Genomic DNA, 19,131 nt, shown 5'->3' on the forward strand with positions numbered 1-19,131 from the left:
AACGTCATCTGAGGACAAGACAAAGGTCGTCACTAGTTACCACAACCACAGAGTCATACCACAACCCGCATATTTCTACAATGTATCTTCTTAAAATCTGACGTATAACCCTAACATTAACCACACAGCTAACGTTATGCCTAACCTAACCTCAAATTAAGACCAAAAATGGCTGTGGTTACTAGTGACAACCCACGAATGGTGTCTCTAACCTATAATACTGGGGCGGGGCCTATGATGACCCACTACCAACATTCACACAGGAAGGAACATCTATCCACGTGCATTGTTGGAGAACTACCCTCACCCCTGGCTAGTTCATATCAATTTCTGGCAGCAAAACACCGGTTAGATAAGTATGTTATTGCGATATTAAATGTTGAATAAGTGAGTGTTGTTGGCTCAGAACTGGAATAAACCTGTTCCACCCAGCCAGGGAGCCTCTGTCCGCATGTGCGCTCCTGGAAAGGCTGTTTCATCAGTCTGCTCCCCAAAGAGCGCGCTCTCGACAAAAACTCGACAGTAGGCTACGTCACTGGAGTGAAGGAGCAACCAAAACAGGCACAGGCTTACCAGTAAAAATACATATAACCGCTATTTATTAATTTGCCTAAAATGTAAAGGGAATTGTTTACTGAGATGGATATAATTTATTTGTCTTCAATTTAAGGGGCTTTATTGACATTGGAAACGTATGTTTACATTGCCAAAGCAAGTGTAATATATAATAGTATTATAATATACATCCAGTAGGCTACTTTTCTCCACGTAGGCGTAAGGCCTACAGACTACTTCACAGATCTAATGGTATTGAAGTGTCACAACGCTCAGGCTCGTGGAAGCATAACGCAGGGATGCGCGCTCTTGAGAAAAAGGCTACAGCAGTTTTTGCGCGCCCCCGCTTGAAGACCGGCTCGAGCCGGTAGGCTATAAAGAGCTGACAGAACAGTAAGGAAATAAGGAAACGGTTGATTTACTTTTACAGAAGACACAGATGTGTTTTTGGCATTCAAGAAAGAGAGGACAGATACAGTAACCAGGGTAACATAATAAGCTATGATTCTTCTTGTGGATCGGACAAGAGGACATTTTTTACATCATGCTTAAAAAGATGTTGCTTTAGTCCAGAACATCGATTCGTCTGATCGGAAGCGGAAGAGACAGAGCTGGTAGACTAACGGTATAGGGAGAACATAGAAATAACATACCGATAAACTAGCTGCTCATTTTGCCATTAAAACCTGTTCGTTATATTCGACAGTCGACTATTCTGTGTCGATCACTTTTCCGACTAGACTGATCGTCGCTCTGTTGGTAAGTATTTTATATTTCAACGTGAACTCACGCTCTCACCCTATGTGAACTCACTCACTCACCCTATGTGAACAACTCACTCAGCTGCCAAGCGAGCTGTGATGCTCACTGTTTAGTGTAGCTCCGAGGCCAGGGCGTTGCTTAGTGATGCCTTACCAGTAGTAGCCTAAGGGGTTTCAAACTGGGGTCCGCGACCCCTTACGGGTCCGCGGAGGTACTGCAGGTCTTCCGCTATGTTTTTTGAAAAAATATATATTTTGGGGATTTTTTTAGGTGACAGTGGATACCATTTGTATGTCTTTGCATCTAGTATGAAGGGAGTTAGAGGTGGTTTTTACGATCCAATGCTAACTGAGCCGATGCTAACTAGCAATAGCACAATGATTGGAAGACTACAGGAACATTTAGCGTGCTAGCTGTTAACTGTTCATCTGACTCTGGGGAGGTAGTTAAAGGGCTGCATTGTCAAAATCTCGAACGAGCCCTTTAATATGGAGGAAATTACACTAATTGGAGCTAATTACAGGGTTTTTTCTGTATAGAAAATTCTTAGTTGGGCCATTCAAGTGGTCATTTTTGGGATGGAAAAAAAAGTTTGTCAAACTTAAACGACTTAAACCAGATAGAAAACATGCAGAAAATATATTGACCTATACATATATTTATGCATAAATATAAATACATACATAAATATATGTATAGGTCAATATATTTTCTGCATGTTTTCTATCTGGTTTAAGTCGTTTAAGTTTGACATAAACTTATATATATATTTTTTAAATATATTTTATAATATATAATATAATATATATAATAAAAATAAAAACATCTTTGAGAACTAACAATCAAATAAAAGCTAGAGAGTCAGGGAGACTCGAACATCCCATAAACTGGGCAGTCAGGTCACACGCCCATTGGTTTAGTTAGAATGTTTGAGCAGAGGAACAAAGCATTTGCCATGGCAACATACATAGAATTGCAGAAAATGATCTTTAAAACTACAACATTTTCTCTACGCCGACCAAGACACCTTTCAACCTAATAGACTATGTTAGAGTTAACTCTTCCTCTTCCAATGAACTGTGGGGGGTCAAAATAATGAAACTATCTACCAAATCTATTCATTTTAAAATGTTGAGTACTTCTACTTGCCATTATAATTCACCTGATGACAAGATGTTAATCATTTTTTTTGTTGCTAACATATGATGGGGGTCCCTGGGTCTGGGTCACCAGTTTACCTGGGAGGGGGTCCCTGGGTCTGGGTCACCAGTTTACCTGGGAGGGGGTCCCTGGGTCTGGGTCACCAGTTTACCTGGGAGGGGTCCCTGGATCTGGGTCACCAGTTTACCTGGGAGGGGGTCCCTGGGTCTGGGTCACCAGTTTACCTGGGGGGGTCCCTGGGTCTGGGTCACCAGTTTACCTGGGAGGGGGTCCCTGGGTCTGGGTCACCAGTTTACCTGGGAGGGGGTCCCTGGGTCACCAGTTTACCTGGGAGGGGGTCCCTGGGTCTGGGTCACCAGTTTACCTGGGAGGGGGTCCCTGGGTCTGGGTCGCAAGAAAAGTTGGAAAACCCCTGGCCTAGGCTAGTAGAGAAAGTATGTAGCAATCTCAGTTGGGGTCTTGCAGTAACACGTTGGCACAGTGCGTCACCAAAGAGAGTACGGTGTCACATTCAGGACCGAGCTAGATCTCTGCAATGCTGAAAAGACGAGCCGCAGGTCAGATCTGGTCCTGTTGCTGGGGTTGACACCATCCTTCCAGCCAGTAGACTACAGTCTGCCCTACACTGCACTATGTGTCCATAGAGAAGTCCAAGTTCACTGTTCAGAGATGAAGGAGAGCGGATACAAAGTTGCTATAGTGATGGTGTTACATCAACGTTGTTACATTGTATCAAGTGCAGTGTTTCAGCTCAGTGGGAATGTGGGCCACCACCTGTTAGCAGCCCAAGGAACATGGTAGAGGAGACAGGGTTTGAATTAGGAAGGGCTTGCCTTCCACACGGGCCGGTTTCAGCCATATTGGTATTTATGATCCAGAAACATGTATTTTTAATGCATGTGGATCCTGTAACTAGCTACAGATTGGTGTGCTATAGATTACAATAGTGATATTTCCTCCTAATCTAAATACATGTTATTATCATGCAGTTGAGATAACAGGGGAGATCACCCATAAACAGAGTTTCTCAGCTCTGTGATAAACACACACACACACACACACACACACGATAATAACATATAAAACAGTCAGTCTATGAACCAGCCCCATATAAAACAGTCAGTCTATGAACCAGCCCCATATAAAACAGTCAGTCTATGAACCAGCCTCATATAAAACAGTCAGTCTATGAACCAGCCTCATATAAAACAGTCAGTCATATAAAACAGTCAGTCTATGAACCAGCCCCATATAAAACAGTCAGTCTATGAACCAGCCCCATATAAAACAGTCAGTCTATGAACCAGCCCCATATAAAACAGTCAGTCTATGAACCAGCCCCATATAAAACAGTCAGTCTATGAACCAGCCCCATATAAAACAGTCAGTCTATGAACCAGCCCCATATAAAACAGTCAGTCTAAAAGCCCCATATAAAACAGTCAGTCTATGAACCAGCCCCATATAAAACAGTCAGTCTATGAACCAGCCCCATATAAAACAGTCAGTCAGCCCCATATAAAACTCAGTCTATGAACCAGCCCCATATGAACCAGCCCCATATAAAACAGTCAGTCTATGAACCAGAACCAACCAGCCCCATATAAAACAGTCAGTCTATGAACCAGCCCCATATAAAACAGTCAGTCTATGAACCAGCCCCATATAAAACAGCCCCATATCAGTCTATGAACCAGCCCCATATAAGTCTAAAACATGAACCAGCCCCATATAAAACAGTCAGTCTATGAACCAGCCCCATATAAAACAGACAGTCTATGAACCAGCCCCATATAAAACAGTCAGTCTATGAACCAGCCTCATATAAAACAGCTATATTTTGGATAGAGCTATAGTAGTATTCAGACACCAGCTGGATCAGCTGGTAGATTATATCATCTTTGTTTGTTTTCAGTTCAGATTCAGATGGAACAAGAGAAGACCAGAACAGAGAGAGATAGACATTTATACAGAGAACGAGAGTGGGGATGGTGGGGGTGGAGCTTAGGCTCATATCTGAACTCTGATTCAAAACTTAAGCAAACAAAAGATGTATGAGAACGCCCTAAATCTCACCAGCCCACTATATGCTGCGTGTGTCTTTCCTCTGGCTGTGTTCCTTTATATGTGCCAGGTCTGGAGGCTATGGTGTGTGTGTGTGTGTGTGTGTGTGTGTGTGTGTGTGTGTGTGTGTGTGTGTGTGTGTGTGTGTGTGTGTGTGTGTGTGTGTGTGTGTGTGTGTGTGTGTGTGTGTGTGTGTGTGTATGCCTGTGTTTGCCTGCATGCCAGTATCTCTGTCCCTTTCCCTCTAAGTGCATACATACACTGAGTGTACAAAACCTTAAGAACACCTTCCTACTATTGAGTTTAACCAGGTCTCCTCCTCTTCATCTACACTGATTGAAGTGGATTTAACAAGTGACATCAATAAGGGATCATATATTTCACCTGAATTCACCTGGTCAGTCTGTGTCATGGAAAGAGCAGGTGTTCATAATGTTTTGTACACTCAATATACATACAGTACACACACACTATTTTCTACATTGTAGAATAATAGTGAATACATCAAATCTATGAAATAACACATATGGAATCATGTAGTAACCAAAAAAGTGTTAAACAAATAAAAATATATTTTAGTTTCTTCTTTTCAGCAATTGGACCATGAAGGAATGATTCACGCAGTCTCCTCTGAACACTTGATGTTTTCTGAGGTGCAGTTAATTGCCGAATTCTGAGGCTGGTAACTCTAATGAACTTACCTTCTGCAGCAGAGGTAACTCTGGGTCTTCGTTTCCTGTGGCAGTCCTCACGAGAGCCAGTTTCATCATAGCGCTTGACTACACTTGGAAAAACTTTAAAAGTTCCCTGATTGACTCTCTGTCCCTCTCTCCCAGGTGCTCAGACCCAGCCATGCGGGGGTTAAAGTCAGCGGTGCAGGGGTCCGGGGGATGCGGGGGTCCGTGTGTGTACGAGGCGGTGCCAGACGGGGGCTGGGGCTGGGCGGTGGCTGTGGCCTTCTTCTTCGTTGAGGTGTTTACTTACGGGACCATCAAGTCTCTGGGGGTGTTCCTCGAGGACCTCATGACAGAGTTTGGGGAGAGCAACAGCAGAGTATCCTGGGTCATCGCAATCTGCGTCTTCATCGTCACATTCACAGGTGGTTCAGAGAGCCTCTTAGTCATCATAATCACAGGGGGTTCAGAGAGCCTCTTAGTCATCATAATCACAGGGGGTTCAGAGAGCCTCTTAGTCATCATAATCACAGGGGGTTCAGAGAGCCTCTTAGTCATCATAATCACAGGGGGTTCAGAGAGCCTCTTAGTCATCATAATCACAGGGGGTTCAGAGAGCCTCTTACTCATCATAATCACAGGTGGTTCAGACAGAGCATCTTAATCATCCTCAGCTTCACAGGTGGTTCAGAGAGAGCCTCTTAAAACCTCGTAGGGATCTCTTAAAGTGCCGATCCCTTTAGTGGGATCGATTTGACAACATCCGGTGAAATAGCAGAGCGCCAAATTCAAACTTACAGATATATCAATATTCAACATTCATGAAAATACAAGTGTAATACATCAAAATAAAGCTTCGCTACGTGTTAATCCAGCTGCTGTGTCAGATTTCAAAAAGGCTTTACGGTGAAAGCAAACCATGGGATTACCTGAGGACAGTGCCCCCGTATACAAACGCATGAAAATCATTTTCCAGCCAGGTGCAGGTGCGACACAAAAGTAAGAAATAACGATATAATAAGTGCCTTACCTTTGAAGATCCTTTTGCAATCCCAAAATGTCTCAGTGACACAATGAATGGTCGTTTTGTTCGATAAATTCCTTCTTTATATCCCCAAAATGTCCATTCATTTGGCGCGTTTGATTCAGAAATACACCGGTTTCAACTCGCCCAACATGACTACAAAGTATCTAATTAGTTACCTGTAAACTCGGTCCAAACATTTCAAACAACGTTCCTAATCCAACCTCAGGTAAATCCTAATCCAACCTCAGGTATCCTAAAATGTAAATAATCAATCAAATTTTTAGACGGGATAATCTGTTTCCAATACCGAAGGAAAGCGCGCTTCCTGTTCAAGCTCAACAAAATAGTAGGGGGACCTTCAGAGTGACACATGGAATGAATAGCACTACTTCTTCATTTCTCAAAAGAAAAACATCCACCAATTTCTAAAGACTGGTGACATCTAGTGGAAGCCATAGGAACTGCACCCGGGTTCCTAATAAATAGGGTTTCCCATAGAAAACCATTGGAAAATCCTATGACCTCAATTTTTTTTCCCCTGGATGGCTTGTCCTCGGGGTTTCGCCTGCCAAATCAGTTCTGTTATACTCACAGACATAATTTTAACCGTTTTAGAAACTTTAGACTGTTTTCTATCCAAATCTAAATTATATGCATATCCTAGCTTCTGGGCCTGAGTAACAGGCAGTTTACTTTGGGCACGCTTTTCATCCGGACATCAAAATACTGCCCCCTAGCCTTAGGAAGTTTTAATCATCATCTTCACAGGTCTAAGATCAGAGTAGCAGTGCTGATCTAGGAATAGTTTTGCCTTTTAGATCATAATGGATCAGATTTTTATGGACAGGGGTCCTGATCCTAGATCAGCACTCGTATAAGAGGCTTTATGGGCCAGTAAATCTGTGTGAACAGTATTTAGACACAGAATCTGTCCTATTCACTGAACTGTGTCAATCAACTACTTCATTAAATAGTGTATAAGGTTAATTAAAAACATGTCTATAGTAAAACTAACAGTCCTCTCTCCTCTTCCCCTTCTCTCTCCTCTTCCCCCTCTCACTCCTCTTCCCCCTCTCCCTCTCACTCCTCTTCCCCCTCTCTCCCCCTCTCCCCCTCTCTCCTCTTCCCCCTCTCCCCTCCCCCTCTCTCTCTCTCCTCTCCCCCCCTCTCTCTCTCCTCTTCCCCCTCTCTCCTCTCCTCTCCCCTTCCCCTCCCCTCCTCCTCTCCCCTTCCCCTCCCCTCCCCCTCTCTCCTCTTCCCCCTCTCTCTCCCTCTCCCTCCCTCCTCTTCCCCCTCTCCCCCTCTCTCCTCTTCCCCCTCTCTCCTCTCTCCCCTTTCTCCTCTTCCCCCTCTCTCCTCTTCCCCCTCTCCCTCTCTTTCCTCTTCCCCCTCTCTCCTCTCTCCCCCTCTCTCTCTCCTCTTCCCCCTCTCTCTCCCCTTCCCTCTCTCTCCTCTCTCCCTCCCTCTCCTCTTCCCCCTCTCCCTCTCACTCCTCTTCCCCCTCTCCCCCTCTCTCTCTCTCCTCTTCCCCCCTTCTCTCCTCTTCCCCCCTCCCCCCCCACCTCTTTCTCCCCCTCCAGCCCCTCTGTCCTCGGTGCTCAGTAACCGGTTTGGGTACCGTCCCGTAGTGATGTTGGGGGGTTTTCTGGTCAGTCTGGGTACCATCAGCTCTGCTTTCGTCTCCTCCATCAACGAGATGTACGTCACTATCGGCATTGTCTCAGGTAACGATCTAACTACTTTATACACACACACACACGCACACACACACACACACACACAGACAAGATCTGAATGAAACAAGGGACTCCTAGCAGTGCATGAGGCTGACTGATCGATGTCTGTCTCTTCCAGACCCGGCCTGTGTTTGTGGGGTAAAAACTCCCCACTGTCAAAGCTGTATTCAACTCAGATTGAAGGATTTGAATGAAACGTGTCGTATCAATGAGGCCTAAACTCCCCCATCTTGAGTCTGTAGGACAGATTTACACAACAGAAAAAGAACAATTCCCAAAATTGTCCAAAATAAACCAATATTTCCTTTCAGATCTGATCCAAATAACTTTTCTTTTACAGAACGAAACACTGCTAGCTGTCCCACTAAATACGTCTTCACCTTCCTTTAAAACAGACAGCAGCAACTTAACAACCTCTGTCTTCTCTCTTCTTGTCTTTTGTTTTTTAACTACGTCCTCTTTCAGCAGTCACCACGACAACAAGCCCGAGTGACCTATCAACCCTGACCTCTTGACATCAGGGTGACCTGTGAACCCTGACCACTGACCTCTGACCCCTGACCTTGCTGCAGTGCCCGTGGCTGTCACACCCCTCTGTGTGTCCTCTGCTGGACCAATGATGTGTATATATCTAAGACATGGGACTGAAACGTGAAACCGTCAGCAGCATTTTGCACAGTGACTGTATTCACTTTGTAAACGTTATTTGACATGATCTTGATGACAAGGTACTCCTGTAATCCGTGTTTTCATGTGGTTTTGGTTTCATGTTACTCATGTGATTTCCAGATTGCGTATATACAATAACAGGTGTTTGTGGTTTTGTTAATGTGTCCAGGTCTGGGGTACTGCCTGGCCTTCCTGCCCACCATCACCATCCTGTCCCAGTACTTCAGCAGTAGGAGGTCCCTGGTCACCGCCCTGGCCTCCTCAGGGGAGTCCTTCGCCATGTTTGTCTTCGCACCAGGTACGTTGTGGTTTCATGTGGGCCCAAATGGCACCCTGTTCCCTTTATAGTGCACTACTTTTGACCAGGGCCCAATGATACCCTATTCCCTACATAGTGCACTACTTTTGACCAGGACCCAATGATACCCTATTACCTATATAGCACCCTACACCCTATGGGCCCTGGTCAAAAGTAGTGCACTATATAGGGAATAGGGTATCATTGGGCCCTGGTAAAAAGTAGTGCACTATGTAGGGAATAGGGTATCATTGGGCCCTGGTCAAAAGTAGTGCACTATGTAGGGAATAGGGCATCATTGGGCCCTGGTCAAAAGTAGTGCACTATATAGGGAATAGGGTGCCATTTCATACACAGACTAATGAATCTCAAAGGCAGATATAGTGACTGATACTGTTCTATAAATAATACCTGAAACATTGTGGAGGAAGGTAAAGAAACAGGCCTTTTAAATGTTTCTAAGAGTCATTAAACATCTCCTCTCCTGCAGCCTTCATGGCTTTGAAGGAGATCATCGGCTGGCGCCACTGCCTCGTCGTCATCGGTCTCATGCAGGCCTCCGTGATTGGCTGCGGCGCTCTGCTTCGACCAATCATCATCCGACCTGACCAGGAAGTGTCAGGGGAGGTGTCCAATAAGGAGAAGCTGTCCGTTAAGCTGCAGACGGTCTACGAGCTGGAGAATGAGGACACCCAGACCAACGTTAGCTCGGGGGAGTCTGAGGACTCGGGGGATTCTGGGGTCACCTCTCTGTCCGCCTCCAGTGCTGACCTCCAGGCCGCCACAGCCGCACAGGACCCCTCAGAGACCCGGGCCCTCATGGAGGACCAGGGGGAGAAGAACCAGGGGGGACAGGCAGCCCTTGGAACCCCACTGAATCAGCTGGAGGCTGGGGAGAAAGAGCAGGGTGAGGTGGGTCCCCTTGTCCAACCCTCCAGACCTAAACTTCTAGACTTTTCTGTGTTGAAAGATGGATCGTTCATCTGCTACTCTCTGTTCGGTCTCTTCGCCACGCTGGGGTTCTTCGCCCCGTCTCTCTACATCATAGAGCTCAGTAAGAGCCGCGGCGTCCACCCAGAGAAGTCGGCCTACATGCTCTCTGTAATGGCGGTGTCCGAGGTCTGCGGGCGCCTGTCCATCGGGGTCATTTTAAACAAGGTGCGGATGCGTAAGACCCAGGTGCTTCTGGGATGTGTAGTTCTGCTGTGTCTGGTGCTGCTTGCCTTCACCCAGGTGACTGAGTTCTGGGGCCTGGCAGCCTGCTGCTGTCTCTATGGCTTCCTGATGGGCACCGTGGGCTCTACACACATCCCCATGCTGGCAGAGGACGACGTGGTGGGCATAGACAGGATGCCCTCGTCCGTGGGGGTCTATGTGTGTATCCAGAGCTTTGCTGGGTTGGCCGGACCACCGCTGGGGGGTAAGAGACTCTAGATGGTTAACTCTGTCTGGATCTTAGTCTTCTCTCCCTCTCTCTGTTACTCCCTCTCTCCCTTTCTTCTTCTCTCCCTCTCTCTCTCCCTCTCTCCCTTTCTTCTTCTCTCCCTCTCTCTGTTACTCCCTCTCTCCCTTTCTTCTTCTCTCCCTCTCTCTGTTACTCCTTCTCTCCCTTTCTTCTTCTCTCCCTCTCTCCCTTTCTTCTTCTCTCCCTCTCTCTGTTACTCCCTCTCTCCCTTTCTTCTTCTCTCCCTCTCTCTGTTACTCCCTCTCTCCCTTTCTTCTTCTCTCCCTCTCTCTGTTACTCCCTCTCTCCCTTTCTTCTTCTCTCCCTCTCTCTGTCTACTCCCTCCTCTGTTACTCCCTCTCTCCCTTTTTTTCTCTCCCTCTCTCCGCTACTCCCTCTCCATCTATCTCTCTCCCTCTCTTTGTTACTCTCTCTCTCTCTCCCTGTCTGTCTTTCCCTCTCTCCATCTCTCCCTCTCTCCGTCTCTCCCTCTCTTTGTTACTCTCTCTCTCTCTCTCTGTCTTTCTCTCTCTCCATCTCTCCATCTCTCCCTCTCTCCATCTCTCCCTCTCTCCGTCTCTCCCTCTCTTTGTTACTCTCTCTCTCTCTCCCTCTGTCTTTCCCTCTCTCCATCTCTCCCTCTCTCCATCTCTCCCTCTCCATCTATCTCTCTCCCTCTCTTTGTTACTCTCTCTCTCTCTCTCTGTCTTTCCCTCTCTCCATCTCTCCCTCTCTCCATCTCTCCCTCTCTCCGTCTCTCCCTCTCTTTGTTACTCCCTCTCTCTCTCTCTCTGTCCTCTCTATCTCCCTCTCTCTCCATCTCTCCCTCTCTCTCTCTCCCTCTCTCTCTCTCTCTCTCTCTCTGTCTTTCCCTCTCTCCATCTCTCCTCTCTCCATCTCTCCCTCTCTCTCTCTCTCCCTCTCTCCATCTCTCCTCTCTCCTCTCTCTCTCTCCCTCTCTCTCTCTCTCTCTCTCTCTCTCTCTCTCTCTCTCTCTCTCTCTCTCTCTCTCTCAGTCCCTCCCTCTCTCTCTCTCTCTCTCTCTCTCTCAGTCTCTCTCTCTCTCTCTCTCTCTCTCTCTCTCTCTCTCTCTCTCTCTCTCAGTCCCTCCCTCTCTGAATATCTTTCTTTGTGAATCCTTTCATTGTCTGTAATCCTGTTTTGAACCCATCTAGAAGGTGTTGATTGCTGCTGCACCAACCTGATGATCTTGAAGGGTCTTGGCAGATCTTTAGGCGTCTCTGACTTTGCCTCCTGTGTTTTCTCCCCAGGCCTGTTGGTGGACAAGACCCAGAACTATGGCTCAGCCTTCTACTCCTGTGCTGTGGGAATGGGCCTGGGCGCCATCTTCCTCGCCATGGTGGGACCTGCCAAGTCTGGCCTCTGCCACCGCGGGAAGACGAGAAAACAGGAGGAGAGGAGGAAGGAGGAGAGGAGAGAGGAGGGAGGAGGAGAGGAGGAGGAGGAGAAGGTTTCTCAGGACAGTGGATCAACAGATTATCTAGATGTTGATCTGGTTGTGGAGACCAGTCCGGCTAAATGGTCCCCAAAACAGGAGACCAACGCGGTCTGAAACGCGGTCTGAACGCGGTTGAATAGCTAAGACAGAACCACAACCAGGCCTCCTTTGGATCTTCTGAACTCAATGGGACGACCTGGTTAAATAAAGGTTGAATATAAAACACATGACAACGTTTTGCTGACCGCTGCCTAACTGACCGACCAAGGAGAACCTCGACCACTAGATACTCACAGGTGGTTAGAATGGAGAACAAACACCCAACCATCTAGCAAATAAGAGAACACACACGCTGTCAAACATGCTACTGAGAGACTGAGTGCTGGACAAACACCTCTGTGGTACAGAATGTACACACACACACACACACACTGTCAACATGCTACTGAGAGACTGAGTGCTGGACAATCACCTCTGTGGTACAGAATGTATACACACACACACACACACACACACACACACAGCTTTGACCTGTTCACCCTCTCAGATGTCATTCACATACACTTGCATTGCAGCGAACAACTGTCTTAGGTGCATCATTCCTATTGACCAAGTCTCTCTCCTCAGAGTCAACCAAACTCCATGCATGGCTGAGACACAGGCTTTTAACATGATTACCGCTCTGTCAGTAGTTGATATAACCATGATATGACCTCTCTGTTCATAGTTATAACCATGATACGACATCTGTTCATAGTTATAACCATGATATTACCTTTCTGTTCATAGTTATAACCATGATACGACCTCTGTTCATAGTTATAACCATGACACGACCTCTCTGTTCATAGTTATAACCATGACACGACCTCTCTGTTCATAGTTATAACCATGATACGACATCTGTTCATAGTTATAACCACGATGACTGTTTCTCTGTCTCAACCCCTCAGTTGATGCCAAAGGCCTGGTAGTAACAGGCCAAGTCCTGTCTTTATATCGATTACTATTATTATGGTTGAATCTGAATGACTGCTGTTATCCAAACACAATACCACCACAGTATTCTGCACAGCCTGTGCACGGTATGTATTCGTCAACAGTCTACTTCATGTACCTATGTGATGTATAAATGTGATATAAAAGTACCAAATAAGACCGTAGGTGAAACTAAGACGTATGGATTACAGTGTGAATGACGAGCTGTTTCAATGCTGTGGATCACTGCTTTACCTGTCAATCAATCAATCAAAGCTTTTATTTATATTGTGTTTATTTAAATAAAATATATATAAATGCATTTGAAGCCAAGGCCACGGTGACGAGACAAAACTTCCTAGGTAGGTAGAGGTGGAGATTTGACTACGAAAGTGTTGATTCCTCGACTCCTTTGATCGTCGACTCCGAAAACACCCTGGAGTCTTTCACCGCCATATTAGGCAGGTAAAGACCTTGAGACAAGGAGAGAGGCCGATCTCCCTCAGACTGGCCTAAATGCCCTACCCAAAGACTCTGAGTCACTCAGACCTCTTGCACTGAGATACAGGATCTATCATCTCTGCTGCAACACTCACTGCTGATCAGCTTTTTCTAATTGATTAAATTGATTTGTTTATAACAAATGAACATTTGAACACGTGTCCATGTATTCATTCTATTGAGAGAGGCATATATACATATACATACATATATATTCAGACGGTATTCAGACAGTATTCAGACCCCTTTCCTTTTTCCACATTGTGTTACGTTACAGCTTTACTCTAAAATGGATTCAATATTTTTTGAAATTACACTCAATCTACACACAATACCCCATAATGACAAAGCGAAAACAGGTTTTTAGACATTTTTGCAAATGTATTAAGAATAAAAAACAGAAAAAGTTTATTTACATAAGTATTCAGACCCTTTGCTATGATACTTGAAATTGAGCTCAGGTCCATCCTGTTTCCATTGATCATCCTTGAGATGTTTCTACAACCAGATTGGAATCCACCTGTGGTAAATTAAATTGATTGGACATGATTTGGAAAGGCACACACCTGTCTATATAAGGTCCCGCCAAGATTGAACTCTTTGGCCCGAATGCCAAGCGTCATGTCTGGACGAAACCTGGCACCATCCCTACGGTGAAGCATGGTGGTGGTGGCAGCATCATGTCTGGAGGACACCTGGCACCATCCCTACGGTGAAGCATGGTGGTGGCAGCATCATGTCTGGAGGACACCTGGCACCATCCCTACGGTGAAGCATGGTGGTGGCAGCATCCCTACGGTGAAGCATGGTGGTGGCAGCATCATGTCTGGAGGACACCTGGCACCATCCCTACGGTGAAGCATGGTGGTGGCAGCATCATGTCTGGAGGACACCTGGCACCATCCCTACGGTGAAGCATGGTGGTGGTGGCAGCATCATGTCTGGAGGACACCTGGCACCATCCCTACAGTGAAGCATGGTGGTGGTGGCAGCATCATGCTGTGGGGATGTTTTTCAGCGGCAGGGACTGGGAGACTAATCAGGATCGAGAGAAAGATGAATGGAGCGAAGTACAGAGATCCTTGATGAAAACCTGCTCCAGAGCAGACTGGGGTGAAGGTTCACCTTCCAACAGGACAATGACCCTAAGCACACAGACAAGAAACGCAGGAGTGGCTTTGGGACAAGTCACAATCTCAAGTATCTGAGCAAAGGGTCTGAATCCTTAACGTAGAATAAGGCTGTAACGTAAATGTGGAAAAAGTCAAGGGGTCTGAATACTTTCAGAATACACTGTACTTACTGGACCAGAGAAAGACATCAAGAGAGAGAGGAAGAGAGAGTCTGTCAGTGTTGAGAGAGAGGAAGAGAGAGTCTGTCAGTGTTGAGAGAGAGAGGAAGAGAGAGTTTGTCAGTGTTGAGAGAGTCTGTCAGTGTTGAGAGAGAGAGGAAGAGAGAGTCTGTCTGTGTTGAGAGAGAGAGGAAGAGAGAGTCTGTCAGTGTTGAGAGAGAGAGGAAGAGAGTCTGTCAGTGTTGAGAGAGAGAGAGGAAGAGAGAGTCTGTCAGTGTTGAGAGAGAGAGGAAGAGAGAGTCTGTCAGTGTTGAGAGAGAGGAAGAGAGAGTCTGTCAGAGAGAGAGGAAGAGAGAGTCTGTCAGTGTTGAGAGAGAGAGGAAGAGAGAGTCTGTCAGTGTTGAGAGAGAGTCTGAGTGGAAGAGGAAGAGTCTGTCAGTGTTGAGAGAGAGAGGAAGAGAGAGTCTGTCAGTGTTGAGAGAGAGAGGAAGAGAGTCTGTCAGTCTGTCAGTGTTGAGGAAGAGAGAGTCTGTCAGTGTTGAGAGAGTTTGTCAGTGTTGAGAGAGAGAGGACTAGAGAGTCTGTCAGTGTTGAGAGAGAGGAAGAGAGAGTCTGTCAGTGTTGAGAGAGAGGAAGAGAGAGTCTGTCAGTGTTGAGAGAGAGAGGAAGAGAGAGTCTGTCAGTGTTGAGAGAGAGAGGAAGAGAGAGTCTGTCAGTGTTGAGAGAGAGAGGAAGAGAGAGTCTGTCAGTGTTTGAGAGAGAGAGGAAGAGAGAGTCTGTCAGTGTTGAGAGAGAGAGGAAGAGAGAGTCTGTCAGTGTTGAGAGAGTCTGTCAGTGTTGAGAGAGAGAGGAAGAGAGAGTCTGTCAGTGTTGAGAGAGAGAGGAAGAGAGAGTCTGTCAGTGTTGAGAGAGAGAGGAAGAGAGAGTCTGTCAGTGTTGAGTCTGAGAGAGAGAGAGGAAGAGAGAGTCTGTCAGTGTTGAGAGAGAGAGGAGAAGAGAGAGTCTGTCAGTGTTGAGAGAGTCTGTCAGAGAGAAGAGAGAGTCTGTCAGTGTTGAGAGAGAGAGGAAGAGAGAGTCTGTCAGTGTTGAGAGAGAGAGGAAGAGAGAGTCTGTCAGTGTTGAGAGAGAGAGGAAGAGAGAGTCTGTCAGTGTTGAGAGAGAGAGGAAGAGAGAGTCTGTCAGTGTTGAGAGAGAGAGGAAGAGAGAGTCTGTCAGTGTTGAAGCTGAAGATTAATGTATGTGTGTGTATCTCAGTGTTGATGTTTTATGGTACACACACACACACACACACACACACACACACACACACACACACACACACACACACACACACACACACACACACACACACACACACACACACACACACACACACACACACACACACACACACACACACACACACACACACACACACACACACACACAGAACACACACACACACACACACACACACACACACACACACACACACACACACACACACACACACACACACACACACACACACACTCAATTCAAATGTAAGGGATTTATTGGCATGGGAAACATATGTTAACATTGCCAAAGCAAGTGAAGTAGATAATAAACAAAAGTGAGACCAACTTTATGTGAAGTCTATGTTTTGGTCCAGACCGAACAAACTTTTAACCAAACATAAACGTCAAGGCCGGTCCGCACCAAAGAAAGACGCTGGCGCTGGTCCGTGCTTACTGGGGTGTAGGCTACAATGGAGTTTTATGCCCATCCATGTGGACCCCTTAAGACCACTGAAGGACCAGGTAGAGCTCAAGGACCAGCTAGAGGACATCCAGCGCCGTGTGGAGAAGGAAGTCTGGGATCCCACAGGGTGGCAGTGTGCTGGCCTCTCCTTTCCTTAAGGGCTTCTTGGCAGGATATATTGTGTCTAGGCTGCGATCCTCTGTGGTTTTGGGGCGTGATCTGTGGGACTTGCACAGGCATCTTTGCAGCTCAACATTTTGGTGTGTCCAACATCGAGCAAAGACGTTTTCAACACTCTTAAAAGGACCCGGCAAATAGCAGCTCTGGTTCTGGGGGAGAAGACGGATCACTGAACCAATAAACCTGCCCCCTAAAGAAAAGACCCATTGAACTACTCCACAGCCTTGCACAATGGTACTGAATTCAGAAAAAATGATGTTTGTTTGTGTGGAGAAATGTAGGAAAAAACAATATGGTTGCTTGAATTATGCATCACGTCTTCACAATCATCTCTTGCAATGTGTGCAATACTCCTCAGGGCCTTATATACATGTATATATATATATATTTATATTAACTGGAAAGATAACGTTCTTTATTTTATGCCATGGGGGATTTTACTGATGGAAGTGGGTGCTTTATAGGGGGAGATTTTCTTTGCCTCAGGACAGCTTTCAATTTGGTCTTGCTTGTAGATTAACCATCCAACCTTGTTATACCCAAGTTATATTTACAACATCCTGTAGTACCCTTATGTTAAGAATATTATGTTAATATCTACCAATGTGTCCCTTTGAAGTTCTCTGCCTATGTTCTGACTTTTAGATCACTGTAAACCTGTATTGACCTGTTCCCAGTAGACCAGTGGTTTTCCTGTCTGGTTGATTAGTTCTGTACACTGAGTTCATCACAACACAGTCTCTATAATGGTGCCCAGTGGTTTTCCTGTCTGGTTGATTAGTTCTGTACACTGAGTTCATCACAACGCAGTCTCTATAATGGTGCCCAGTGGTTTTCCTGTCTGGTTGATTAGTTCTGTACACTGAGTTCATCACAACGCAGTCTCTATAATGGTGCCCAGTGGTTTTCCTGTCTGGTTGATTAGTTCTGTACACTGAGTTCATCACAACACAGTCTCTATAATGGTGCCCAGTGGTTTTCCTGTCTGGTTGATTAGTTCTGTACACTGAGTTCATCACAACACAGTCTCTAGTCTAGTTGATTAGTTCTGTTCACTGAGTTCATCACAACGCAGTCTCTATAATGGTGCCCAGTGGTTTTCCTGTCTGGTTGATTAGTTCTGTACACTGAGTTCATCACAACGCAGTCTCTATAATGGTGCCCAGTGGTTTTTGTGTCTGGTTGATAGTTCTGTACACTGAGTTCATCACAACACAGTCTCTATAATGGTGTCCAGTGACCTCTACAGGGGAACTATCGACCTGCAGTTTGCATCCATATCGGTCAGATGGTCCTGCCAGGAGTTCCTGTGATTTAGCAAAGTAAATCCATATACCAACTGATATAACCCTGGACATCTGGCTTTGCAATTATATTATATATTATATTATATTATATTAATGTTCAGTACTGCCTTCTCAGCCAGAACAAACTACATGGGAGAAGTTGTTAATTCTATTAATGTTCAGTACTGCCTTCTCAGCCAGAACGAACTACACAGGAGAAGTTGTTAATTCTATTAATGTTCAGTACTGCCTTCTCAGCCAGAACGAACTACACAGGATAAGTTGTTAATTCTATTAATGTTCAGTACTGCCTTCTCAGCCAGAACGAACTACATGGGAGAAGTTGTTAATTTATTAAAGTACTGCCTTCTCAGCCAGGATAACGTCTGGGAGTTCAATGACTTAAATGTAAATGTTAAATGTTTACTAGGCCCAATCTTGAGCCATGCACTATTAGGTTAATGATATTGTCCTCAGTGGGTTGTAGTCTCCTAGCTCAGGGGAGGGGGGGGGGAGTCCAACCTAGCTTCTAGGACCCCCAGCCGTTCCAGGTATTTTATATACTCCACAGCTAGCACACCTGGTTCAACTTATCATCAAACCTTTTAATAGGTGAATCAGAATCAGGCACGCCATTTCAGAGCTACAACTAAACTTTAGAAATGCCAGAGGAGAGATTTTGAAAACCACTGCCATTGTTAACAGACTGACAGATGTTGGAGAACCCAATAGAACGAGATGCTCACAGTTATTGATGTTCTCAGCACTACCATGCAATCTATATCGGTTTCATCTCACAGTGACATGAGAAATCACCAATAGGCACTACCATGCAATCTATATCGGTTTCATCTCACAGTGACATGAGAAATCACCAATAGGCACTACCATGCAATCTATATCGGTTTCATCTCACAGTGACATGAGAAATCACCAATAGGCACTACCATGCAATCTATATCGGTTTCATCTCACAGTGACATGAGAAATCACCAATAGGCACTACCATGCAATCTATATCGGTTTCATCTCACAGTGACATGAGAAATCACCAATAGGCACTACCATGCAATCTATATCGGTTTCATCTCACAGTGACATGAGAAATCACCAATAGCAGAGCATTTATAATTAGTTTTCCATACATTTATTATGTTATTTCACCTTTATTTAACCAGGTAGACTAGTTGAGAACACCTTTATTTAACCAGGTAGACTAGTTGAGAACACCTTTATTTAACCAGGTAGGCTAGTTGAGAACACCTTTATTTAACCAGGTAGGCTAGTTGAGAACAAGTTCTCATGTACAACTGCGACCTGGCCA

At 45.5% G+C, this 19,131-nt stretch overlaps 1 protein-coding gene across 2 annotated transcripts; it reads left to right on the plus strand.

The window, feature by feature from the left end:
• The first annotated feature begins 886 nt into the window (after positions 1 to 886).
• On the plus strand, positions 887 to 13,483 carry slc16a6b (solute carrier family 16 member 6b). 2 transcript variants are annotated; one of them, XM_065010797.1, is made up of 6 exons: positions 887 to 1,314; positions 5,379 to 5,641; positions 7,824 to 7,967; positions 8,818 to 8,946; positions 9,437 to 10,366; positions 11,662 to 13,483. In XM_065010797.1, the coding sequence occupies exons 2-6, from the start codon at positions 5,395 to 5,397 to the stop codon at positions 11,961 to 11,963; spliced, it is 1,752 nt and encodes a 583-aa protein (XP_064866869.1). In that variant the 5' UTR covers positions 887 to 1,314; positions 5,379 to 5,394; the 3' UTR covers positions 11,964 to 13,483. The 2 variants fall into 2 exon arrangements, with proteins under 2 accessions (XP_064866869.1, XP_064866870.1); XM_065010798.1 differs by lacking the exon at positions 5,379 to 5,641 and having other exon boundaries at positions 888 to 1,314.
• The last annotated feature ends 5,648 nt before the right edge of the window (positions 13,484 to 19,131 follow it).

Source organism: Oncorhynchus nerka, linkage group LG26, assembly GCF_034236695.1.
Source record: "Oncorhynchus nerka isolate Pitt River linkage group LG26, Oner_Uvic_2.0, whole genome shotgun sequence".
NCBI lineage: Eukaryota > Metazoa > Chordata > Actinopteri > Salmoniformes > Salmonidae > Oncorhynchus > Oncorhynchus nerka.

Excerpts from the sequence above, each read along its gene's own strand:
- slc16a6b (XM_065010797.1), top strand. The coding sequence starts at position 5,395 with ATGCGGGGGTTAAAGTCAGCGGTGCAGGGGTCCGGGGGATGCGGGGGT. Across the intron at positions 8,947-9,436 it reads CATGTTTGTCTTCGCACCAG|CCTTCATGGCTTTGAAGGAG; the intron begins GTACGTTGTGGT and ends CCTCTCCTGCAG. Across the intron at positions 10,367-11,661 it reads GGCCGGACCACCGCTGGGGG|GCCTGTTGGTGGACAAGACC; the intron begins GTAAGAGACTCT and ends TTTTCTCCCCAG.